The sequence below is a fragment of the Camelus dromedarius genome, chromosome 7 (genome assembly GCF_036321535.1).
Source record: "Camelus dromedarius isolate mCamDro1 chromosome 7, mCamDro1.pat, whole genome shotgun sequence".
In the NCBI taxonomy this organism is placed as follows: domain Eukaryota; kingdom Metazoa; phylum Chordata; class Mammalia; order Artiodactyla; family Camelidae; genus Camelus; species Camelus dromedarius.
The window spans coordinates 74731402-74751433 of record NC_087442.1 but is presented as its reverse complement, the minus strand read 5'-3'; the positions used below and the strand labels follow the sequence as shown (position 1 = coordinate 74751433).

Sequence of the window (20032 nt, the reverse complement as noted above, 5' to 3'; positions counted from 1 at the left end):
GGACTGAGGAGATCTTAAATTACTGTATTGTCATAGTAATTGAGCCTGATTCAGAAGGAAGTATGCATGTTCAAGAGAAAAGCAAAAATGGCACATTTATTGAATGACTTTGGTTCTTCCCACATAACCTTCTCTGTAATTCAGGTCAAAATATGATTGACGACATATGCCGTTTTTTAGTTCTCTTTTTTAAAACAGTGGCTGCTTCTTTCTTTATACACACAGGAACTTGATAAAGAACTCCCGGTGCTTAAGCCATATTTTATCAACAACCCTGAAGAAGTTGGAGTGAGGGAAGCGGGCCTGAGAGTCACATGGCTAGGACATGCGACAGTGATGGTGGAAATGGACGAGCTCATCTTCCTCACAGATCCCATCTTCAGCGCTCGGGCCTCCCCGTCGCAGCACCTGGGCCCCAAGCGGTTTCGCCGTCCCCCGTGCACCATCAGCGAGCTGCCCCCCATAGACGCGGTCCTGATCAGTCACAACCACTACGACCACCTGGACTACAATTCTGTCATTGCTCTGAATGAGCGATTCGGGAATGAGTTGAGATGGTTTGTGCCTTTGGGTCTCCTAGACTGGATGCAGAAATGTGGCTGCGAGAATGTGATCGAGCTGGACTGGTGGGAGGAGAACTGTGTCCCTGGACACGACAAGGTCACCTTTGTGTTTACGCCTTCCCAGCACTGGTGCAAAAGGACTCCCGTGGATGACAACAAGGTTCTCTGGGGCAGCTGGTCTGTCTTGGGGCCCTGGAGCAGATTTTTTTTCGCCGGAGACACTGGTTATTGCTCTGCTTTTGAAGAAATAGGAAAAAGATTTGGGCCTTTTGACCTTGCAGCTCTTCCCATTGGAGCGTATGAACCAAGGTAGGTAGACTTCCTGCTACGTAGTAAGTTAATTGAGCTTAAGGCAGTTATGATACATAATTTGTGATTTTAATGATAGACTTTGTTATACATTGGGTAGGGGTTGGTGGGTCAGATTCAATTAAGTTTTTTTTAAATTTGAAAATATATTATTTTTTTTAATTGAAGTACAGTCAGTTATAATGTGTCAGTTTCTGGTGTATAGCACAATGTCTTAGTCATGCATATACATACATATATTCATTTTCATTAAAGGTTATTATAAGATACTGAAAATAGTTCCTTGTGCTATACTGAAGGAACTTTTTTTTAAATCTGTTTTTGTATATAGTGGCTAACATTTACAAATCTCAAACTCCCAAGTTTATCCATTCACACCCTTTCCGTGGTGACCATAAGATTGTTTACTGTGTCTGTGAATGTTTGTTTTGTAGATGAGTTCATAGTGTCTTTTTTTTAAAAAACTTGATCACAGTCTATTTTATTTATTTTTTCTTTTTTTTTTTTGTTAGTTTACTATGTGTCAATTTCTGGTGTAGAGCATAATTTTTCAGTCATATATGAATATACATATGTTCATTTTCATATTCCTTTTCAATGTGAGCTACAAGATCTTGTATGTTTCCCTCTGCTATACAGTGTAAACTTGTTTATTCTATGTATATGTGTCAGAATCGACAGTTCTTCAACTCCCAGTCTGTCCCTTCCCACCCCCCTCCCCCCTGCAACCATAAGTTGGTATTCTGTGTGTTTCTGTTCTGTATTTATTTGTCTTCTCTTTTAATTTTTAAAAATTTTTTTAAAAATTTAGATTTTAGATTCTACATATGAGTGATATATGTTACTTTTCTTTCTCTTTCTGGCTTACGTCACCTAGAATGATGATCTCTAGGTCCATCCATGTTCTGCAAATTTTTTTTATGGCTGAGTAGTATTCCACTGTATAAATATACCACAACTTCTGAGGGGTGGGAAGGGACAACACTGGGATTTCAAAATGTAGAATAGAAAAACAAGATTGTACTGTGTAGCACAGGGAAATGGATACAGGATCTTGTGGTGGCTCACAGCGAAAGAGAATGTGACAATTAATGTATGTATGTTCATGTATAACTGAAAAATTGTGCTCTACACTGGAATTTGACACAACATTGTAAAATGACTATAACTCAATAAAAAAAAAAAATACCACAACTTCTTTATCCAGTCATCTGTCGATGGACATTTAGGTTGTTTCCATGTCTTGGCTATTTTAAGTAGTGCTGCTATGAACATTGGGGTGCATATATCTTTTCAAATTAGAATTGCCTCCGGATGTATACCCAGAAGTGGGATTGCTTCATCATATGGTAAGTCAGTTTTTAGTTTTTTGAGGAATCTCCATAGTGTTTTCCATAATGGCTGCACCAAACTACATTCCTACCAACAGTGTAGGAGGGTTCCCTTTTCCCCACAGCCTCTCCAGCATTTATCCTTAATGGACTTTTGAATGATGGCCATTTCTGACTGGAGTTAGGTGATACCTCATTTTGATTTGCATTTCTCTCATAATGAGTGATACTGAGAATTTTTTCATGTGCCTGTTGGCCATTTGTATGTCTTCATTGGAGAATTGCTTGTTTAGGTCCTCTGCCCATTTTTGGATTGGGTTTTTTCTTTTGTTTTTTAATTGAAGTACAGTGATTTTACAATGTTGTGTCAGTTTCCGGTGTACAGCACAATGCTTCAGACATACATGAATATACACATATTCATTTTCATTCTTACTCACCATAAGCTACTACAAGATACTGAATATAGTCTCCTGTGCTATAAAGTAGTGTAAACTCGTTTATTTTATATGTACTAGTCAGTTCCTGCATTATATTGAACTCCCAGTTTATCCCTTCCCTCTCCCTTGGCAACCAGAAATCTGTATTCTATGTCTGTGAGTCTGTTTCTGTTTTATGTGTAAGTTCATTTGTCTCCCCCCCACCTTAGATTCCACATATAAGTGATATGGTATTTTTCTTTCTCTTTCTGGCTTACTTCACTTAGAATGACATTCTCTAGGGCCATCCATATTGCTGCAAATGGCATTATTTTATCTTTTTCATGGCTGAGTAGTATTCCATTGTATAAATATAGGAAAATGTCTTTATCCAGTCATCTCTTGATGGACATTTAGGTTGCTTCCATGTCTTGGCTATTGTAAATAGTGCTGCTATGAACATTGGGGTGCAGGTGTCATTTTGAATTAAGGTTCTCTCTGGGTGTATGCCCAAGAGTGGGATTGCTGGATCATGTGTTATGTCTATTTTAGTGTTTTGAGGAATCTCCATACTGTTTTCCACAATGGCCGCACCAAACTGCATTCCCACCAACAGTGTAGGAGGGTTCCCGTTTATCCACATTCTCTCCAGCATTTAGCATTTGTGGATTTTTGAACGATGGCCATTTCTGACTGGTATGAGATGAAACCTCATTATAGTTTTGATTTGCACTTATCTGATAGTGAGTGATACTGAACATTTTTTCATGTGCCTATTGGTCATTCGTATGTCTTCATTGGAGAATTGCTTGTTTGGGTTATCTGCCCATTTTTGGATTTTCTTTTTTATCTTACTAATTTGTATGAGCTGTTTATATATTCTGGAAATCAAGCCCTTGTCCATTGTAGGTTGTCATTTTGTTTTGCTTATGGTTTCCTTTGCTGTGCCAAAGTTCATAAGTTTAATTAAGTCCCATTTGTTTATTTTTCCTCTTATTTCTACTGCCCTAGGAGAACATTACTGAGATTTATGTCAGAATGTTTTACCCGTGTTCTTGTCTAGATTTATCGTGTCTTGTCTTATATTTAAGGCTTTAAGCCAGTTTTGAGTTTATTCTTGTGTGTGGAGTGAGGGAGTGTTCTAACTTCACTGATTTACATGCTGCTGTCCAGTTTCCCTACCACCACTTGCTGAAGAGACTGTCTTTTCTCCCTTGTATATTCTTGCCTCCTTTGTTGAAGGTTGACTGTAGGTCTGTGGGTTTACTTCTGGGCTCTGTTCTGTTCCATTGATCCATATGTCTGTTTTTATGCTAATACCACACTGATTACTGTAGCTCTGTAGTATTGTCTGAAGTCTGGGCGGGTTATTCCTCCAGCTTCATTCTTTTTCTATAGTATTGCTTTGGCAATTCTGGGTCTTTTGTAATTCCATACAAATTTTAAGATTATTTGTTCAACTTCTGTGGAAAATGTCCTGGGTAATTTGATAGGGATTTCATTAAATCTGTAGATTGCTTTGGGTAGCATGGCCATTTCAACAATATTAATTCTTCCAGTCCAAGATCGTGGGGTATCTTTCCATATCTTTGTCATCTTTAATTTCTTTAATCAATGTTTTGTAGTTCCCCATGTGTAAGTGTTTCACCTCCTTTGTCAGATTTATTCCTAAGTATTTTATTGTTTTGGATGCAATTTTAAAAGGGATTCTTTCTTTTCCTGCTAACTCATTGTTAGTGTAAGAAATGCAGCTAATTTTTGTATGTTAATCTCATATCCTGCTACCTTGCTGAATTCTTTTATCAGCTCTAGTAGTTTTTGTGTGGAGCTTTTAGGGTTTTCTATATATAGTATTATGTCATCCACATATAGTGACAATTTCACCTCTTCTCTTCCAGTTTGGATCCCTTTTATTTCTTGTTCTTGCCTGATTGCTGTGGCTGGGACTGCCACAACTATGTTGAATAGAAGTGAGAGTGGGCATCCTTTGTTCCAGATTTTTGTGGGAAGGCTCTTGAGTTTTTCACCATTGAGTACTGTGATGGCTGTGGGTTTGTCATAAATAGCTTTTATTATGTTGAGGTATGTTCCCTCTATACCCGCTCTTACTGGTAAGTTTTTATCATAAATGGGTGTTGAATTTTATCAAATGCTTATTCTGCATCTTTTGAGATCATCATGTGGTTTTTGTCCCTTATTGTTAATGTGGTGTATCATGTTGCGTAGTGTATCTGGAACCATCCCTGGGTCCCTGAGATGAATCCAGCTTGATCGTGGTGTTTATGGACTTTTTCATTTGTTGAATTCTGTTTGCTAATATTTTGTTGAGTTTTGCATCTATGTTCATCGTGATACTGGCTAGTAACCTTCCTTTCTGGTTAGTATGTTTGTCTGACTTTTGGTATCGGGGTGATTAACGGTGGCTTCATAGAATGAGTTAGGGAGTATTCCCTCCCCTTCAGTCTTTTGGAGTTTGAGAAGGACTGGTATGAGTTCTTTGTGTGCTAGAATTCCCCAGTGAAGCCAACTGGTCCTGGACTTTTGTTTGTAGGGAGGTTGTTAAATTGCTTATTCTATTTCGTTTCTAGTGATTGGTCTGTTCAAGTGGTCTATTTCTTCTTGATTCAGTCTTGGTGCGCTGTTTCCAGAAACTTGTCCATTTCTTCTAGGTTTTCCAAGTTGTTTCCATATAGTTTGTATGAAAATATTTTAATCACAGTCATACCTGTTAATTATTTAAAACTAGAAATCATATTACCAAGAAAAAAGGACCAATGTTTAAAGAATTAGTCTACCTAGCCAGAAGTTCACGTACCATTCCTACTCAAGTTAAACAGATCAGCCAGTAATCAAACCTAACTCCTGCTCTTCCTTGAGGATCCTCTCATTCTGTGACCACTTTTTGTTCCATTTACCCGTCCCCTGTCCTGTGTTTAATGGAGAAAAAGCAAGTACTTGGCCAGTAGCATTAGTTCCTTGTGATGGTTTTATTTAGTCTGGTAAAGACACTGTTGCATTACTCACTCCTCACCCTCCAGCCTTAACATCCTCATCACCTGTCTTCAGAGTAGATAAAGGTCACACTAGCATCTGAGACCCAAGAGACCCATCTGCTGCCTGTGTTTTCCTCAATACTGTTTAAGGAAGAGAGGTGATTTCAAAAGAATTCAGCTAGATTTCAGTCAATTCTGGCTGAAGTGAAATGAAAGAAACACTAAAAGTAGCAAAAGGCGAATTAAAATATGTTTTATTTCCTGAAATGTGCGTGTGCACACAGACTGGCATGTAGGATGGCACTTCACGTAGGCAGTACAGTACCGGGAAGAGCAGTGACACACAGGTCAGTTGAGCAGATCTGATCATTGAAGTTCACCAAAACACTTTCATCACTTTATTAATGTTTTTCCTTTTCTTCATTCAAGGGACTGTATATTTTGTTTATAATTTTTTATATAAGGTGAATAATAGTGCTTCAATTTCACTTTTCCACATAATTCTAATTCTGAATTCTAATGAAATCTCTCAAAACATCAACTTGTTTACAAATGAATTTTATGATATTGATATGTGGTATTGGTATCTGATAATATATTAGAATATTGATAATTGTGAAAGTAAATTTTCATATGTAGCAGAAGAGACTTGCATATACATGTGATGAAATGTGTGTAGCCCAACTACACAGATGCACTCACGTGATTCCCCCTTCCTGCTTGCTCGGCAGCTGTTTTGTTACTAAGGTGGGAGAAGGATGGGGAGAACATTCTGAAAGAAGTTCTAAATTCTTCTAAAAGAACTAAATTGTGGTAGTGTCTGCTATGCAGTACAGTTCTCTGGTCAGGACTAAAATTTTAGAAATAATGTTATCAACAAAACTCCCAAGTACTCTGTAAATGTAAGACAGTTCACCCCACAGTGCCTTTCAGTGAGATGCTGGAATGTTTTCATCCTTACTTTGAGACCTTCTGTCACGAGGTGGTCTATCCAAATCCATGAGGATTTTATTGATTTTCATACCGAAGTAATAAACATTGTAAATTTATTTCAGATAGACATCAGGGTATAAAGGAATACGTCTGTTCCTTTGCTTTGAAGGAGTTAAAAAAAAAAAAAAGTGGAAAACACCCAAACCTGTTTTCCTCTAGCTCTGAATCTGGAGTGTCAGGGGACAGGGTGGCACAAGTGCTTCTCTGATCTGCCCCTGGGAGGCACACGGGGCTTTGTCTCTGGGCGCCCATCTGGCCGGCAGCTCCGAACAGGAAGTAACAGCCCTCCCGCCGTTGGAGGGGCTTCCCCGTGCTGTGTTGTGTAAAGCGCAGGAGCACTGGTGCTGGACCCACCTCCCTCGTCCTCACTGCAGCCCGAGTTGCAGTAGCAGACTTGGGACAGGAACAGTGTGAAGACAGTGTTCTTCCTCTTCTAAACTGATGGCTGGGAAAGCGAAGGACTTGCTTGTTGATAGTATACTTTTTTTGCTTTGTATCGGAATTCTTTTGGAAGTGGTGTTCTGTCAGCTCTCTTCTGGGAGAATTCTGTGAAGCAGGTGCTGTGCTGGATGCTTTCAGTAAATTTTGCCTTGTTTAATCCTCCCAGCACCCTTGTGAAGTGGTGGCATAGCTTCCACCTCACAGACGAGGAAATGGAAGCTAGAGAATTTGAAGTGGCCCCAGAGGCATTCCTAGCAATGGGCAGCACTGGGATTCATGCCGGGCGCCCTGTCTCCTGAGCCCAGTGCTTCCCAGGCATGAGGCGGCCTTTCAGGGTTTCCACTGTCTCCATTCTGTCCCCCTGATGTACCCTCTTCTTCCCAAGCAGACACCTCACTCAGTTGTACGATGTTTGTAAATAATTGGATTTTTTTTTTACTCCCAACCTTAACAAATTATACACTAATTTTTGTTTGCTTTTCTCTTTAGCACAATTTAGAAAAGTAAGTTTCGGCAAGCTTTTCAGGTCATTCTGCAACTGGAGTTTTGGTTTCTAGTTCTTTACCCATTATTCAGTTTCTTTGATTAGTACCAGGATTGCAAGATACATACTTTTTTCAAGTAATGGTAAGGTATATCTTCAGAATAAATCAGTAAAAAAAATCATAAGACGTGTGAAACAAAATCTTACTATTCAAGGAGGAGTTTTGCTTGAGACTTAACTGTATGGCAGTTTGTACAAGAAAGATTTTGCTTATTTTTTTCCAGCAGAAAAGTGGAATGAAGAGAGATGGTTTTGCCTACTGTGATTTATTCCGGTGCAGAATCTTAAAGGTTAACTAGATGTAGTGATTAGAAATAAACACTAATTTCAAAGACCAGAATTAATAAATTGCTGTGTTTTACCAGGTGGTTTATGAAATACCAGCATGTAGATCCAGAAGAGGCTGTACGGATTCATGTTGATGTTCAAGCAAAGAAATCTCTGGCAATTCACTGGGGAACTTTTGCCTTAGCAAATGAGGTGAGTATGATTTTGATAAAAATAACTTGGGTTGTGTGTGATAGGATTCAGGCACCACTGTACCCTTGTGTGTTCGGAAACCAAACTGGAATCAGAACCTGCAGGGTGGTAAATCACTTTAGTAAAACACTCTTAACAGTGAAAAAAACTTTCAATACATGCTGTTCTTTTACTTCTGTAGCTAATGCAGCGGTGTTTATATAACCAAAAATGTGTGCAGTCTTAGGAAACGAGGCTTTCACTCTAGCGGAAGATAGAAGACATCTACATAATTACTTTAAAACAGGTGTTAAAGGGGTAAGTGCTGTAAAGGGGGACAGATGAAGTGGTCTCAGAGGCAGGGACTTCCTGACTGAAGGGATGAGGGAGATCTTCATGGAAGAGGTGGCACCTGACCTTGGCTGTGAGAAGGTGCGTGTGGGACTGGAGGCAGCGAGCACGGGGACTGGTGAGGAGTCAGTTCAGCCAGTGTGTGGATGATACAGAGGGCAGTGGGGGAAGTAAGGCTGGGCAGCTTGGAACTTTACTGACAGTAAACAGATTCTGTGTCTGCTGTGTGCCAGGCATTGGGATAAATGGTGGTTTTATTCCTAGACTAACACAGAAAGAGCTGACTTTTCCTTATGGTAGCTAAACCCAGAACTGTGCTACTAGCCAGAGTTCTGGAATCAAGCAGAAGCTTAGCAAAACGGTTTCTCTCCTTTTCCTGGATTCAGGGCCTGCCCTAAGCAAAATTTAGAAAAGACAGTTGAGTTTGGTTGCTTCTGCTTTGCTGTGTGGCCTCTTCCACATCCCTGTGTGGCTCTGCGGGGGCGTGTGCTGTCACGCTGTTCTGAGCACTGCCTCTGACATGCCCTCTTCCTAGTTGCATTTTGTTCCAAAATTAATGCACTGTCTGCCTCCCCCCAATCAAAATTTCGATTCTGTGATGCTGCAACCGTGAGCCTCGCCGGGGAGGGGACAGAATAGAATCAGTGAATGAATGATGGGCATGAGAAGGGTGAAGGAGAATCTGAGTGTGTGTGTGTACCTGGAGAAGGGAGAAGCGGATACTGGTTTCCACTGGGAGACCACTGTATTAGGTGGCAGTTTCTTACTCCAGGTATGTATGAGTTCCATGTGTGTAGAGATTATTTAGATGTGGATGTTTATGTTCCATATATAATATATTCCAGCATCTTAGATGAAGTAGCAGTATTAAGCCTGTGCAAAGAAAAGAATCAAGGATGACTCCTAGATTTTTAACTTGTGTAATTGTTAAGAGAGTTATGCTCTTCACTGGCATGAGAAGATGAGAGAAAACCTCAGCCTTCAAGAACTATCCCTATTATAAATCTAACCTACATCTATTTCTTAAACGTATTTCTTAATGAAACATCACTGTCTTTGTGACATTAATTGCATAATCTGACAACTATGAGTTTGCTAAATAAATTATAAAAGTAGATGGAATTGGGGGAGATGTTTAGCCGGTGCTTTGCAAACACTTAAATGCAAATCATTTTAAAGTGGTTATTATAATATGAGCAGATTAACGATGTCCTTGACTTGGCAACACTTTTAGATTGGACACAGAGCAGCACTGGGTTTATCTAAAGAATGAGTGAATTTCCTCATGTACTTAAGCACTTAAAACTTACTATTTGTGGAAACAAATTTCAAGGACTATGTAATACATGTCTAACTTCTTAAATGACCAGGGTCTTTATTTGGAACCCCTGCTGGCACAGACTGTGGAACAGTGGCCCTCGTATGGGGCGGGCGGCCTGGCCCTTAACGGGGCCAGAGTCCTGGTGGTATCTGCTTTCACCGCTTGCTCCCCTTTGTCTCTCATCTGTCTTGCTTTGGTCCCTTGGCTGTTGGGCATTTTTATCTTCCCTGTGGGACTAAAGCACTTGTGCTAAGAGACAGCTGTCAGTCACTTGCCTCTGTCTAGAGTTATCTTCTAGGTGGTTGAAACAGCCAAGAATTGACCTATGAAGAAACTCAAAAAGATACGGGAGCATTAAAATCCACACTGAGGTATAGCTTGTAACTAAAGTTACAGTTTAGGAAAGAAATTATTTGTGTAAGTGTACTGTTGACCAAGACTTGCAGAGCACAGGGGAAAAAGAATTTCATTTGAAATCTCTTCAAAACAGCTTTGCAAGGGAAGCTTATTGCCTTAGGCTATTATTTAAAGTTACATTTTTTGGGGGGGCATGGTTAGCAATCTCCTGTGTACATAAAAAAGGCTAAAAGTAGATTCCTGCTGTCGGCTAGTCCTGTAAGTGGTTATCTCTAGGAATAATGGATAACCAGAGCATAGTTGACATCAGTTCCTCAGAAGGGCACCCCTGACCCCCTAACATAACAGGTGAGCAGGTGGGAAGAAAAGATATGTGTGGCCAGTAACTATTAGTGAACCAGTCCATCTTAAGCCACAGAAAACTTGGCTGGGTTTCCTGGGAGTACATGCACCTTCTTAATCTCTGCTGCTAGCTGCCCTCCTCCCTTCCTTCTTAGCTGTGTGCGCCTCAGGACTCAGTCTGGGGGCCCTTCTCGTCTCTAGCTGGTTGCTGCTTTGGCGATCTCTTCAGTCTTACGGCTTTCAACAGCATCCATCCACTGTACCTCTCTAGCCTGCTTCCCCCCTACAGTCCACGTTTATATATCCAGCTGCCTTCGTGACATCTCCACGTGGATGTCTGGTAGGTACCCAAAACTTAAGTCTAAGACCAAACTTCCTAATCTTCCCTCAAACTTGTTTCTATCACATCTCAATGGCAACACCCTTCTTCCAGCTAGTCCAGCCAAAACCTTGACTTCTCTCTCTCCTAGCCCCCATCCGGCTTTTCCCCAACATGCACTCAGCTCACCCTCCGGATGCTGTTTTGACGACTGCTCACCACCTTCTCTGCCGCCACACTGCCCGCTTACAGTCTGTTCTCAACACTGCACAGGGGAGGCACTGTTACCTTAAGTCTGGTCCTGACACTCCTCTTCCAGAAGGACCATCGCACTCGCCCACAAAGCGCAGTGCAGCCTGCTCCATTGGGTCTCTGTTCAGATGATGCCTTCTCGAAAAGGACTTCTTAGATGATTGTATTTAGAATTCAACTTGCATTTCCCACACTTACCAACCAGTTTCTCCCCAGTACGCATCAACCACTGACGTACCACCTATGTTCTTATTCATTTCTTATCTGTCTCTCTAGTGGGATGTAAGCTCCAGGAAAGCAAGTTTTATTTGGTTCACTCGCCTGGCTACTCTGGGTGCTCGGGAGGCCCTGCTGCATGAAAAGCACAAGCAGACTTAGACTGGATTTTTATTCCTGCTTTAACATCCACCTGTTACAGCTTTTCTAACTGAAACCAGGAAAAAACCCTTTGTGTAATAGCTATTTTTTCCCCTTTATTCATTGTAAAAATAGCTACTATACAATGTAAAGATTTAGACCAAAATAACTGGTGAAATGATTTATCTTTTATACCTTTAATAACTATTCAGTAGTTAGAACAATACATATTCTTCAAATAGTCTATTCTTTAACAAGGTGCTGGTTTTTTTTTTTTCTGAGCTGTGAAAAAGGGAACAGAAATTCCCCCCACCAGCTCTGTTCCCCAGGCCCCTCTTCACTCCTTAGACAGCATCAGAGTCTGGCTGCAGCTTGAGGGTAACTGCCCTCCTTCAGCCTGAAATACCTTCCCTAGCATTTGCTTACATACACTCACCCTCCGTACAATCTCCGCGTCTACATTCTCCCAAAGTATTGGTAACACTTAATTCTCTAACTGTATCTTTAGCATGGATCCCATTTAGACTGGGATTTCATGTAGGGAAATCAGATTTTATGCTGTTCAGCCTAAGTTTGAATAGATTGACTTAACAATTATATTACCACATTCTGTTAATTCTTATTTTGTGGTTGGCTTTATAAACTTTGGTAACTATGTAAGTTTAAAAAGCTAAAGCCCTAATCAATTCTTAGAAACAATGCCCAGCGTATATATATAAACTAAAAGTGTGCAGCATGTTGTACATGTACTTACCTGCAATATAATATGTATGTGCAGTCAAACTAACAGTTCTACCTAATAAAGATGAAAAAGGAAAAAAGCACTACTCTATCAAGATGCAAAGACATGTCTTTATAATCACTGCAGAGTACATTAAAAGAATTATACCGTTATTTACAGAATTCTTAGACCTACAGAAAGAAGGTGCTTTCTGGAACTGCATCATTTCTGCTAGGAAAACATAAAATAATGCTATGAGGTGTTAATAACATAGTGTTTAAAATGATAGGAAGGAATGGATTTTTGGGTGGGGCTTTACAAAACAATAGACTTCTAATGCTTTTCAGCTTTGATTCTGGAAATTAAAGTGTTAAAAATGGCATCAGGATTGAATTTATCTTTCTCCTTTACTTGCAAGGTTTTAACACTTTGGGCTGTTACTACTATGAAGTTCTATCTTACTCAGCATTTTTTCCTAACTTGAAGGAAAAATCAAAGACACTGTGACTGGCTTATTTGCTAACACTCCAGTGGAAAGAGTATTATTTTACGTAGGCTATGCTGGTTCTTTTACTTTGACCTTTTATTTGAGATATCATCCCAAATATATGTATGCTTACTCTCTTTCCATTTTTTCCTCTGTCCTTTGCCAGCATTACTTAGAACCTCCAGTGAAGCTGAGTGAGGCTCTAGAAAGATACGGACTTAAGACTGAAGATTTTTTTGTCTTGAAGCATGGAGAATCAAGGTACCTTAATACTGATGATTAAAACTCTTTTGAATAAACATGAGCACAGGAGCTTTCAATGAAAAAGGCACCATCTGATAAAAATCTGAAAAGACTAAAATTCATGAACATTATGATTTTTTACATTTGGAAACCACTTCTGCAAGTTTGTGTCTTATGTTACAGTTTGCTTACTAACATGATGGCCAATCATATAAACAGTTCAGAGATGGGTCATTTAAATAATGAATTGGGTAATGTGGATTTTAAATCACGTCTCGATGACCTAAGTATTGCTATGGAATTTTTTTTTTTTACTAAAGCATTCTACTTTAGTGGTAGGATTTTGACATTATGGAAAACTGATTTTAAAGACTCATTTCTGTTTTTCTATTCTTCGGGGCCTTCTGTGAGTTGAGGCAAGGCTGTCTGCCTGTCTAGATTTTCAGAAGCCTACACGTAGAAATAGTTCTTATACTCATATTAGAGTAAATGATGACATTCCCACATGCTTAGAGCAATGATTGCTCTATCAAGATTAGTTTATATGCCAAATATTAAGTGATTTATTTTTTTAAACATAAAAACATAGGAGTTTAGGCTAAATTATCATTTGTAAAGACTTAACTTTTTAAGAGAGGAACAGTATATTCTATGGCATGTCTACAATCCCCAAATCAAAAGCCCTCTGAGCTGGGCAGAGGGAGGAGAAATATGGTTATGAGAATATGATTTATTGAATTGGAGATTAAACATACAGAAAAGTCAGCCCTGCTAAGTACAAATATAGCTGCAAGGAAATAGTTTACCAGGAAATAATGTACAAAGGTAAAGTGCAGATCTTCAATATTAATAGACCATACACTTTGAATTCTTTCCTTTCCATATTCCATCTTCTCTCCATATACTGATTTTTTTCCTGGTTTCTTAGCTCTAACACCAATATGTCAGTGAGATTTATAAACATGTTTTACAGATTCTGATGTCTTGTTTTTATATGAAATGACTCCCTAAGCACAGTTCTACTTGTATTAAGCCAGTGTGGATACTAGTGGTTAAAGACGGTAATTCTGGAGTCAAGCTGACCTGAGTGGTAGTCCCTGATGGGCTCTGCAGTCCCTTGGTGACTCTGAATCTTCCCAGGTGAGAGAGCTGGTGATGACAGAAGCCCCTTCTGTCTTCCCGGTCCACGGTCTCAGTGAAATGAACAATAATCAAAACAGGTTTTCCTTACCAAATGCTACCCAGGCAGTGCTCTGTAATTTGTTGTCACATATAAAAGTATATATAATATGCATGCCACGTGTTGGCCACTTACTCTGAATTTTCATCCTTCGTCCACCATGGATTTTCTGTGTTCCCGGAAACAAGTCACCTAAGCTCACTATGCCTCAGTTTCCTCACGTGCAACAAGAGGGTATCTTTGACCTACCTCCAAAAATGTGAAGAATAAATAAAGTCATTGTTTTTTAAAAGCTCTTTGAGAATATAAGGAGAAAATGATTTCTTAAAATATCACTGCCTGACACAGGTAGATTTGAAAATGGGAACTAGGCTAATGCTGTCTGATAATGTATCCTTCCTGCTGCAGATTCAAGCAGATAAGGACACTAAACACCAAGGACCAACAACTTCATCTGCTGCATTTTGTAAATTTGGAGTAACAGCAAAATAACTGTAAATGATCTTTATCTAGAGAGATGCACATCTGTCCAGGGGAAATACTTATTAAAGCACAAGAAGTTTCCCCCATAAAATAAACCTTCAGGAAAAAAACCACACTTTCTTACTCCAAAGGAACAGTTAGCAAGCAGACAGGAATCAAGGTATTAGCTCATGGTGGATGAGCTTTGGCGGGTGTTGCCCTAACACTAACCATGTTGGTGGTTGCCTTCCTCGCCGTTGCACATCTTGCTTAATTATTTCTCTTCCCGGAATGGCCTTAAGGTTAATTTTGTATTCACGTGGGCTGTTTAACTAAGGGGCTCTAAGCACTTTATAATTACGCTCTGAGTTCTGGGCTTGCCTCATTTTTCTAGGCTTCTTCACAAGCTTTAATTTTCATTACCATTCACATTCCATTTGGATGTTTTGTTAAGAAGTAGGTCAAACTTTATCTCACCTTATAGAATCTCACTGTTGCATGGTTTCCATTTTACCTTTCACTTACCTATATTTTGAAGGGTTTAATGTGCAAAGCAAAAACAAATTTTGAAAACTAAGACAGACCCACTTTCTTCCCTCCAGTTTCGAATATACGTCGTAATTAATACCTTTTAGTCTGTCTCATCCCCTAAGTCAGTTTCTTTTTCTGAACTTACCTTTTTCTTGTGGAAACTGAGGAACACTGGGATCCTTGTTGCCCTGGAGCGTGGGACCATCAGTTAGCAGACAGCCCACCGAAAAAGGCAAGATGTGCCGTGACCTACACAGACGGAGGACTCATTGTGCACTTTCACTGTGTAATTCTTTCTGGCTAGTTAAAAACAACTCCTCTTTTTTTCTCCTGCATTTTGACATTTCATACTGAATGCTCTGATCTCCAGAAAATGTGATTATTTATTCAAACTAATAATAGAGGAAAAGAAGAGTTTTAGAATTCAATGCTGCTAAAGCACATTGAAACCAAATCCTGGTTTTAATGTGTGTACAATTTTGTATATATATTTTCATCAAACAAGGAAGAAGATTAAACAAAATTGTTACAAAGGAATGTGCCTTTCAGGGATTAAGTTTGCATCACTGATAAATAAAAGTATCACTCTTACCTCTTACAATGTACGTTACTACTGTAGCCAATTGGGACTCCATGTTTCCACCATATACTGAATCCTTTTTCTATTGTAAAAATATTTCTCCCAGGTTTCATTTCTGTATCAGGATAACCCTGAGAAAGCACATTTTTCTGTTTTGAGGATTTTTTTGAGGATTTGTGACTTCCTATGGAATTGTATGTATTTACAAATGAAGTTTTTTTTCTTAAAGCTTAGCCTTAAATACGTGAATAAGAAAGCTTCTGCTTGCAAACTGATTTACTTAATAATTAAGCATGGTGGGGGTTATGAACATTACAAAACCTGGCTTGGGGGAGGGGTGCGTGGGCAAGGGGAATAAAAACCTGGCTGAATTCAAATATATCAATAAACTGTTAGGAGCTTATGAAATAAAAATACTATTAAAAATACTTGCTGAGAATTTCTCACACACTGTAATTTTAGTCATGTAAAATAAGGATGAAAACTAATGAATAAAATATTTTCAATTAAGGGGAGAAATAACCTTGTGATTTTTTTTCTTCTTTATTTAGAAAAATTATAAAATTTATGCTCAGAGTAAAAAGTTCAAACAATAGAAGGTGTACATAGAAAAGTCATTCCCTCACTCTCCAGTCCTATTCCCAGGAGTTTGGGCGTAAGTCTAGATATACCAAATTGTTTATATATGAATGACAGAAGTGTTCTGTCCATATATAAGCATATATTGTGTTTAAAAATCCATAAATGGAGTCACATTATACATATTTTTCTTCAATATTTTAAAAAACAAACATTTCATGGATGTCTTTCCACGTTAGCACATTTCCTTTTAAAGACTAAATAGATGAGTTAACCAGTTGCTTTCGGATGGATTCTGACAGCTCCCAGCATGTTACACAGAGCACACTGACTAGGAGTGGGTGAGTGCTAGGGAAGTATTCCTGACAGTTTACAGGTTTCATGGACTAGAATAGAGCCTGCAGATTTAGGACAGACCTGAAAGCAACCTGGCAGGCGGGCGTGGGAGTACAGGTTCTCACCTCTGCTAAAAGAACAAGGTCATTCGTAGGGCAGTTATGAAACGTGCTAACGCCACCTCAGACAGTGAAGGGTAGCTTACACACAAAAAAGGTCACTGTCACTCCATGCAGAGGAAATAACTGAAGTGTTTCAGCAAAAAGCAAAATAAAAAGAAAATGGTATAAGAACAAGCTCTTATATTAATTTGGTGTCAATAACATGGTCCAAAATAAACCAGAAAGACCATGGCAAGTTGTAATTGTGTTAAAGCTAAAACATGACACTTACTGTTTCAATTCAGTAGCTCTAAGAAGGTGAAAAATGAGAAGTTTATGTGGATTACGTCTACACTACATTGCTCTTTGGAAAAAAAATATGACCAACCAGTTAGAATTTTGGTAGCATTGTTACCTTTTCCTTCACGTCTGCATCCTGGTGATAAACTAAAGCTCTCATTTTCTGGGCACATTCTTCTCCATATAGCAGGTAAAACAGTGAACCTTTAGTGAAAGTAGGGTGAATAACTAAACAGCCTTCCTTTTTGAGACAGTTATTTATATTCTGAAATAGCGTGAGAACTCGAAGAAGAATCTCCTTTGCTACATGGCCATCATAGAGCGAAAGGAATGATGAATCCACCTGAAACAGCAAAACAGTGAGTGTTAAAAATATAAAACATTTTCCATGTATATTTTCACATTTTAAAACCGCACTGAATACATTAAAAAAAAATCTTGTCAGAAAATTATCCCTGAAACTGCATAATATAAATGTGTAAAATCGGGAAAAAGAGGTTTCGTGTTTTGGCTCAAAAATACAATTTCCTTGGAATCCTAGAACGTAGTCTTTTGGACAAATACCCGTTTCCTTTTTAAGATCCATCACACAGTCATCATAGACACTCACTGACTCAGCAGACATTAGCTGTACTTACAGTGTGGGGCACGGGGCTGAGCAGATGAAGACGACAGGGCCCCTGTGCTACGGGAGTCGAGGTCCATTCTACCACAGCACTACCTGCGCTTCCTTCAGAGCACTTAGCACAGCTTTTCATTCTCTTGCTCACTTCTCACATGTGTTTGTCTCTTCTCCCTAGACTGTAAGCTCCATGAGGACAAGCACCGTCGTGCCGTCCTCCCTGGCGTATACTGCCACTCAGCCCAGCCACACAGCGGGGACTCCATAAATGCTACTGTTTCACGGGATGCTCAGGTGCACTGAACATAAACAGGTTGAGTACAAAAGATGTGATGACCCAAGTACCCCAAATTGGATAAAGTCAGAAACATAATTTACTATTGCTAAGGAGAACTTTTAAAAATGATTTTGAAATGTGAACTATATTCATTACAGAAAGTTTAGGAAACTCATACAGGCAAAATGAACCAAAAACAAAATACCCACAGAGAGAATCCCTGTTAACATTTTGGGATAAATCTTTTCCTACCTGATCTGTCCAAATCTATATATTTGTATTTTTATAAAACAAGTATGTAGGCTATTTACTTGGGCACCAAGTAGTCCATCTGTCATGGCTGGATTTTCAGACAAATTCAAAAGCAGTTTCAAAACTTGAACCTGAAATAAGAGTATGGGTTTATTTCAGATCAGCAAGCATGGATTTTCTCTCCCTGGCATGCTGTTCCCCCAACCGCCCCCCACCAACTATGTCCACATTTTAAAACCTGCCTATTCTTCAAGATCTGACTCAAATTCTCTCCACTCATGAAACCTCCTCCATTCATCTTATTTAAAATCCTTAGTTTCCCAATTACACTTTAGGGACACAGGGAGAAAACAGTGAATGTCTTCACTAGCCACCCCCCACCCACATACATACCCAACACAGGGTAAGTCTAACATGTAACATAAACGATCTTTACTATGATTACTGTTAAGTAAAAGTACGATCTTTGGAACAAAAAAGGAATCTCTCAAAGCTCCGTCTACTTCTACTTAAAGTATGAAATTTAGAGATAGTTTGGTTATAAAGACTAACAATATGGCCCCTTTTAGTAGGTTACTATGATTCTTGGAGCTTTTTTTAATGTGCAGTATTTTATAATCATTTAAATAGACAGTAAGATAATAATCAGCAAACAATTAACTTTGAGCTGACTAGCTAAAATATCAGCATTCTTATCACTTATAACTGAAAAGTCAGTAACAAAAACATTCAAATAGAATTCTTCCTTTAAAAACAGAGGTCATGTAAAACTGTACTTTCTACAAGATACTTGAAATTACGGAAAGTGAGGAGCAGGGAGAGGATACTCAAGTCAGGAAAAGTGACCACTGTGCTCTCCACTAGACCTGGGGAGGAACAGATGTCATTCCATAAACCCTTTTTGGATGACCAAGGCATGTGTTTACGGCAGAACATTTCTTTTTTTAAGTATAGAAAAGCACAAAGGAAAAGGAAATTAACCCACATTTCCCGACCAGAAACAATAACTATTAAGTTTTGCATTTTCTCTCTGGTCCTTATGCACAGATCCTATATACTCACACATTCCTTTGATCAGGCTGTACATACTAATTTGTTAATTAAAGAGGAATATGTGAGAATTTGCTTAACTTTACTGTTTCAATTATTTTTAAAATATTTATAAAATATATGGTCATGATAAATTTCAAATAGTGCAGAAGAGAACAAAGTAACAACAAAAGCCACCATCCTGTCTGCCTGTCCCACTCCCCAGCAGAAACCACCGGTAACAGTTTCTTGTCCACGCGTGGACCATGTTTTGTAAGCACGTGTTTTATAAATTACAGCCTCTTAAGGTAAAAGTGAGGACGACTTCTGATTCTTCTTTAGTGTGCCCCCTGGTGGTCACTGTCAGACCTGGTCCGGCCTCACGGGGAGTAAGGAGATTAAGTGTCGGAAGGAATAAACACTCGTCTCCAACATCAACGAAGTTTCAGTTAGGAAAACAAGGATGAGAGTTATGAAACAGGATAGTCCTGAACCTATGAAATAAGCCTGGATGAAGTCAACAAAATCTAAAAAGGCTCACTAGTCATCCATGAGGACAGGTTGACAACAGGGAGCAGTAAGAGTTAGTTTAGTAGCCTGAACTAAAAACTCCATGCTGCTGTGCTCCACAGAAGTGAGGAAAAAAACACACAGATACAACTACAGATTAAAAAGCTACATACATGTATTTTGTTTTCAACAGGGCATTCAGTCCTGTTTTTTCTCGTCACATGCGCCATCTTGTGGTGACTCCAGAACATTTCTTTTAAGCCATTAGTTTTTCTTTTTAAAATTTTTGTTTGTTTTTTTGGGGGAGCTAATTAGGTTTACTTATTTATTTTTTAATGGAGGTGCTGGGGATTGAACCCAGGACCTCATGCTCGCTAGGCTAGCACTCTGCCGCTGAGCTATGCCCTGCCCCAACCACCATTAGTTTTGTCTTCATGGCAGATGCAGCAAACACAAGGTTTATTCACTTTC

The 20032-nt window shown here is 39.1% G+C and overlaps 2 protein-coding genes across 18 annotated transcripts in view; one reads left to right on the top strand and one right to left on the bottom strand.

The window, feature by feature from the left end:
* NAPEPLD (N-acyl phosphatidylethanolamine phospholipase D) overlaps positions 1-20032 on the top strand; it is a 60712-nt gene that overhangs the window by 37364 nt on the left and 3316 nt on the right. For 7 of the 9 annotated variants that reach the window (XM_064487662.1, XM_064487661.1, XM_064487659.1 and 4 more), the window contains 4 exons: positions 226-872; positions 7959-8073; positions 12726-17230; positions 17672-17806. In XM_064487662.1, the coding sequence (XP_064343732.1) occupies positions 226-872; positions 7959-8073; positions 12726-12842 (879 nt within the window). In that variant the 3' untranslated portion in view covers positions 12843-17230; positions 17672-17806. The remainder of the gene's footprint in view (positions 1-225; positions 873-7958; positions 8074-12725; positions 17231-17671; positions 17807-20032) is intronic. The other 2 variants (XM_064487660.1, XM_010984801.3) reach the window with 2 other exon arrangements.
* The window catches only part of ARMC10 (armadillo repeat containing 10), a 33868-nt gene continuing 23590 nt past the window's right edge, over positions 9755-20032 (bottom strand). The window contains exons 5-9 of one of the 9 annotated variants that reach the window (XR_010381726.1): positions 18082-18153; positions 16987-17214; positions 15568-15686; positions 14118-14227; positions 9755-10058 (exon numbers count right to left, since the gene is read on the bottom strand). Coding sequence is in view for 5 of the 9 variants with exons in the window: in XM_064487664.1 (XP_064343734.1) it covers positions 9960-10047; positions 15568-15686; positions 16987-17214; positions 18082-18153 (507 nt within the window). In the remaining 4 variants the exon portion in view is untranslated. Of the gene's footprint in view, positions 14232-15120; positions 15687-16079; positions 17215-18081; positions 18154-20032 lie in introns of those variants that run through there. The other 8 variants (XR_010381727.1, XR_010381728.1, XR_010381729.1 and 5 more) reach the window with 8 other exon arrangements.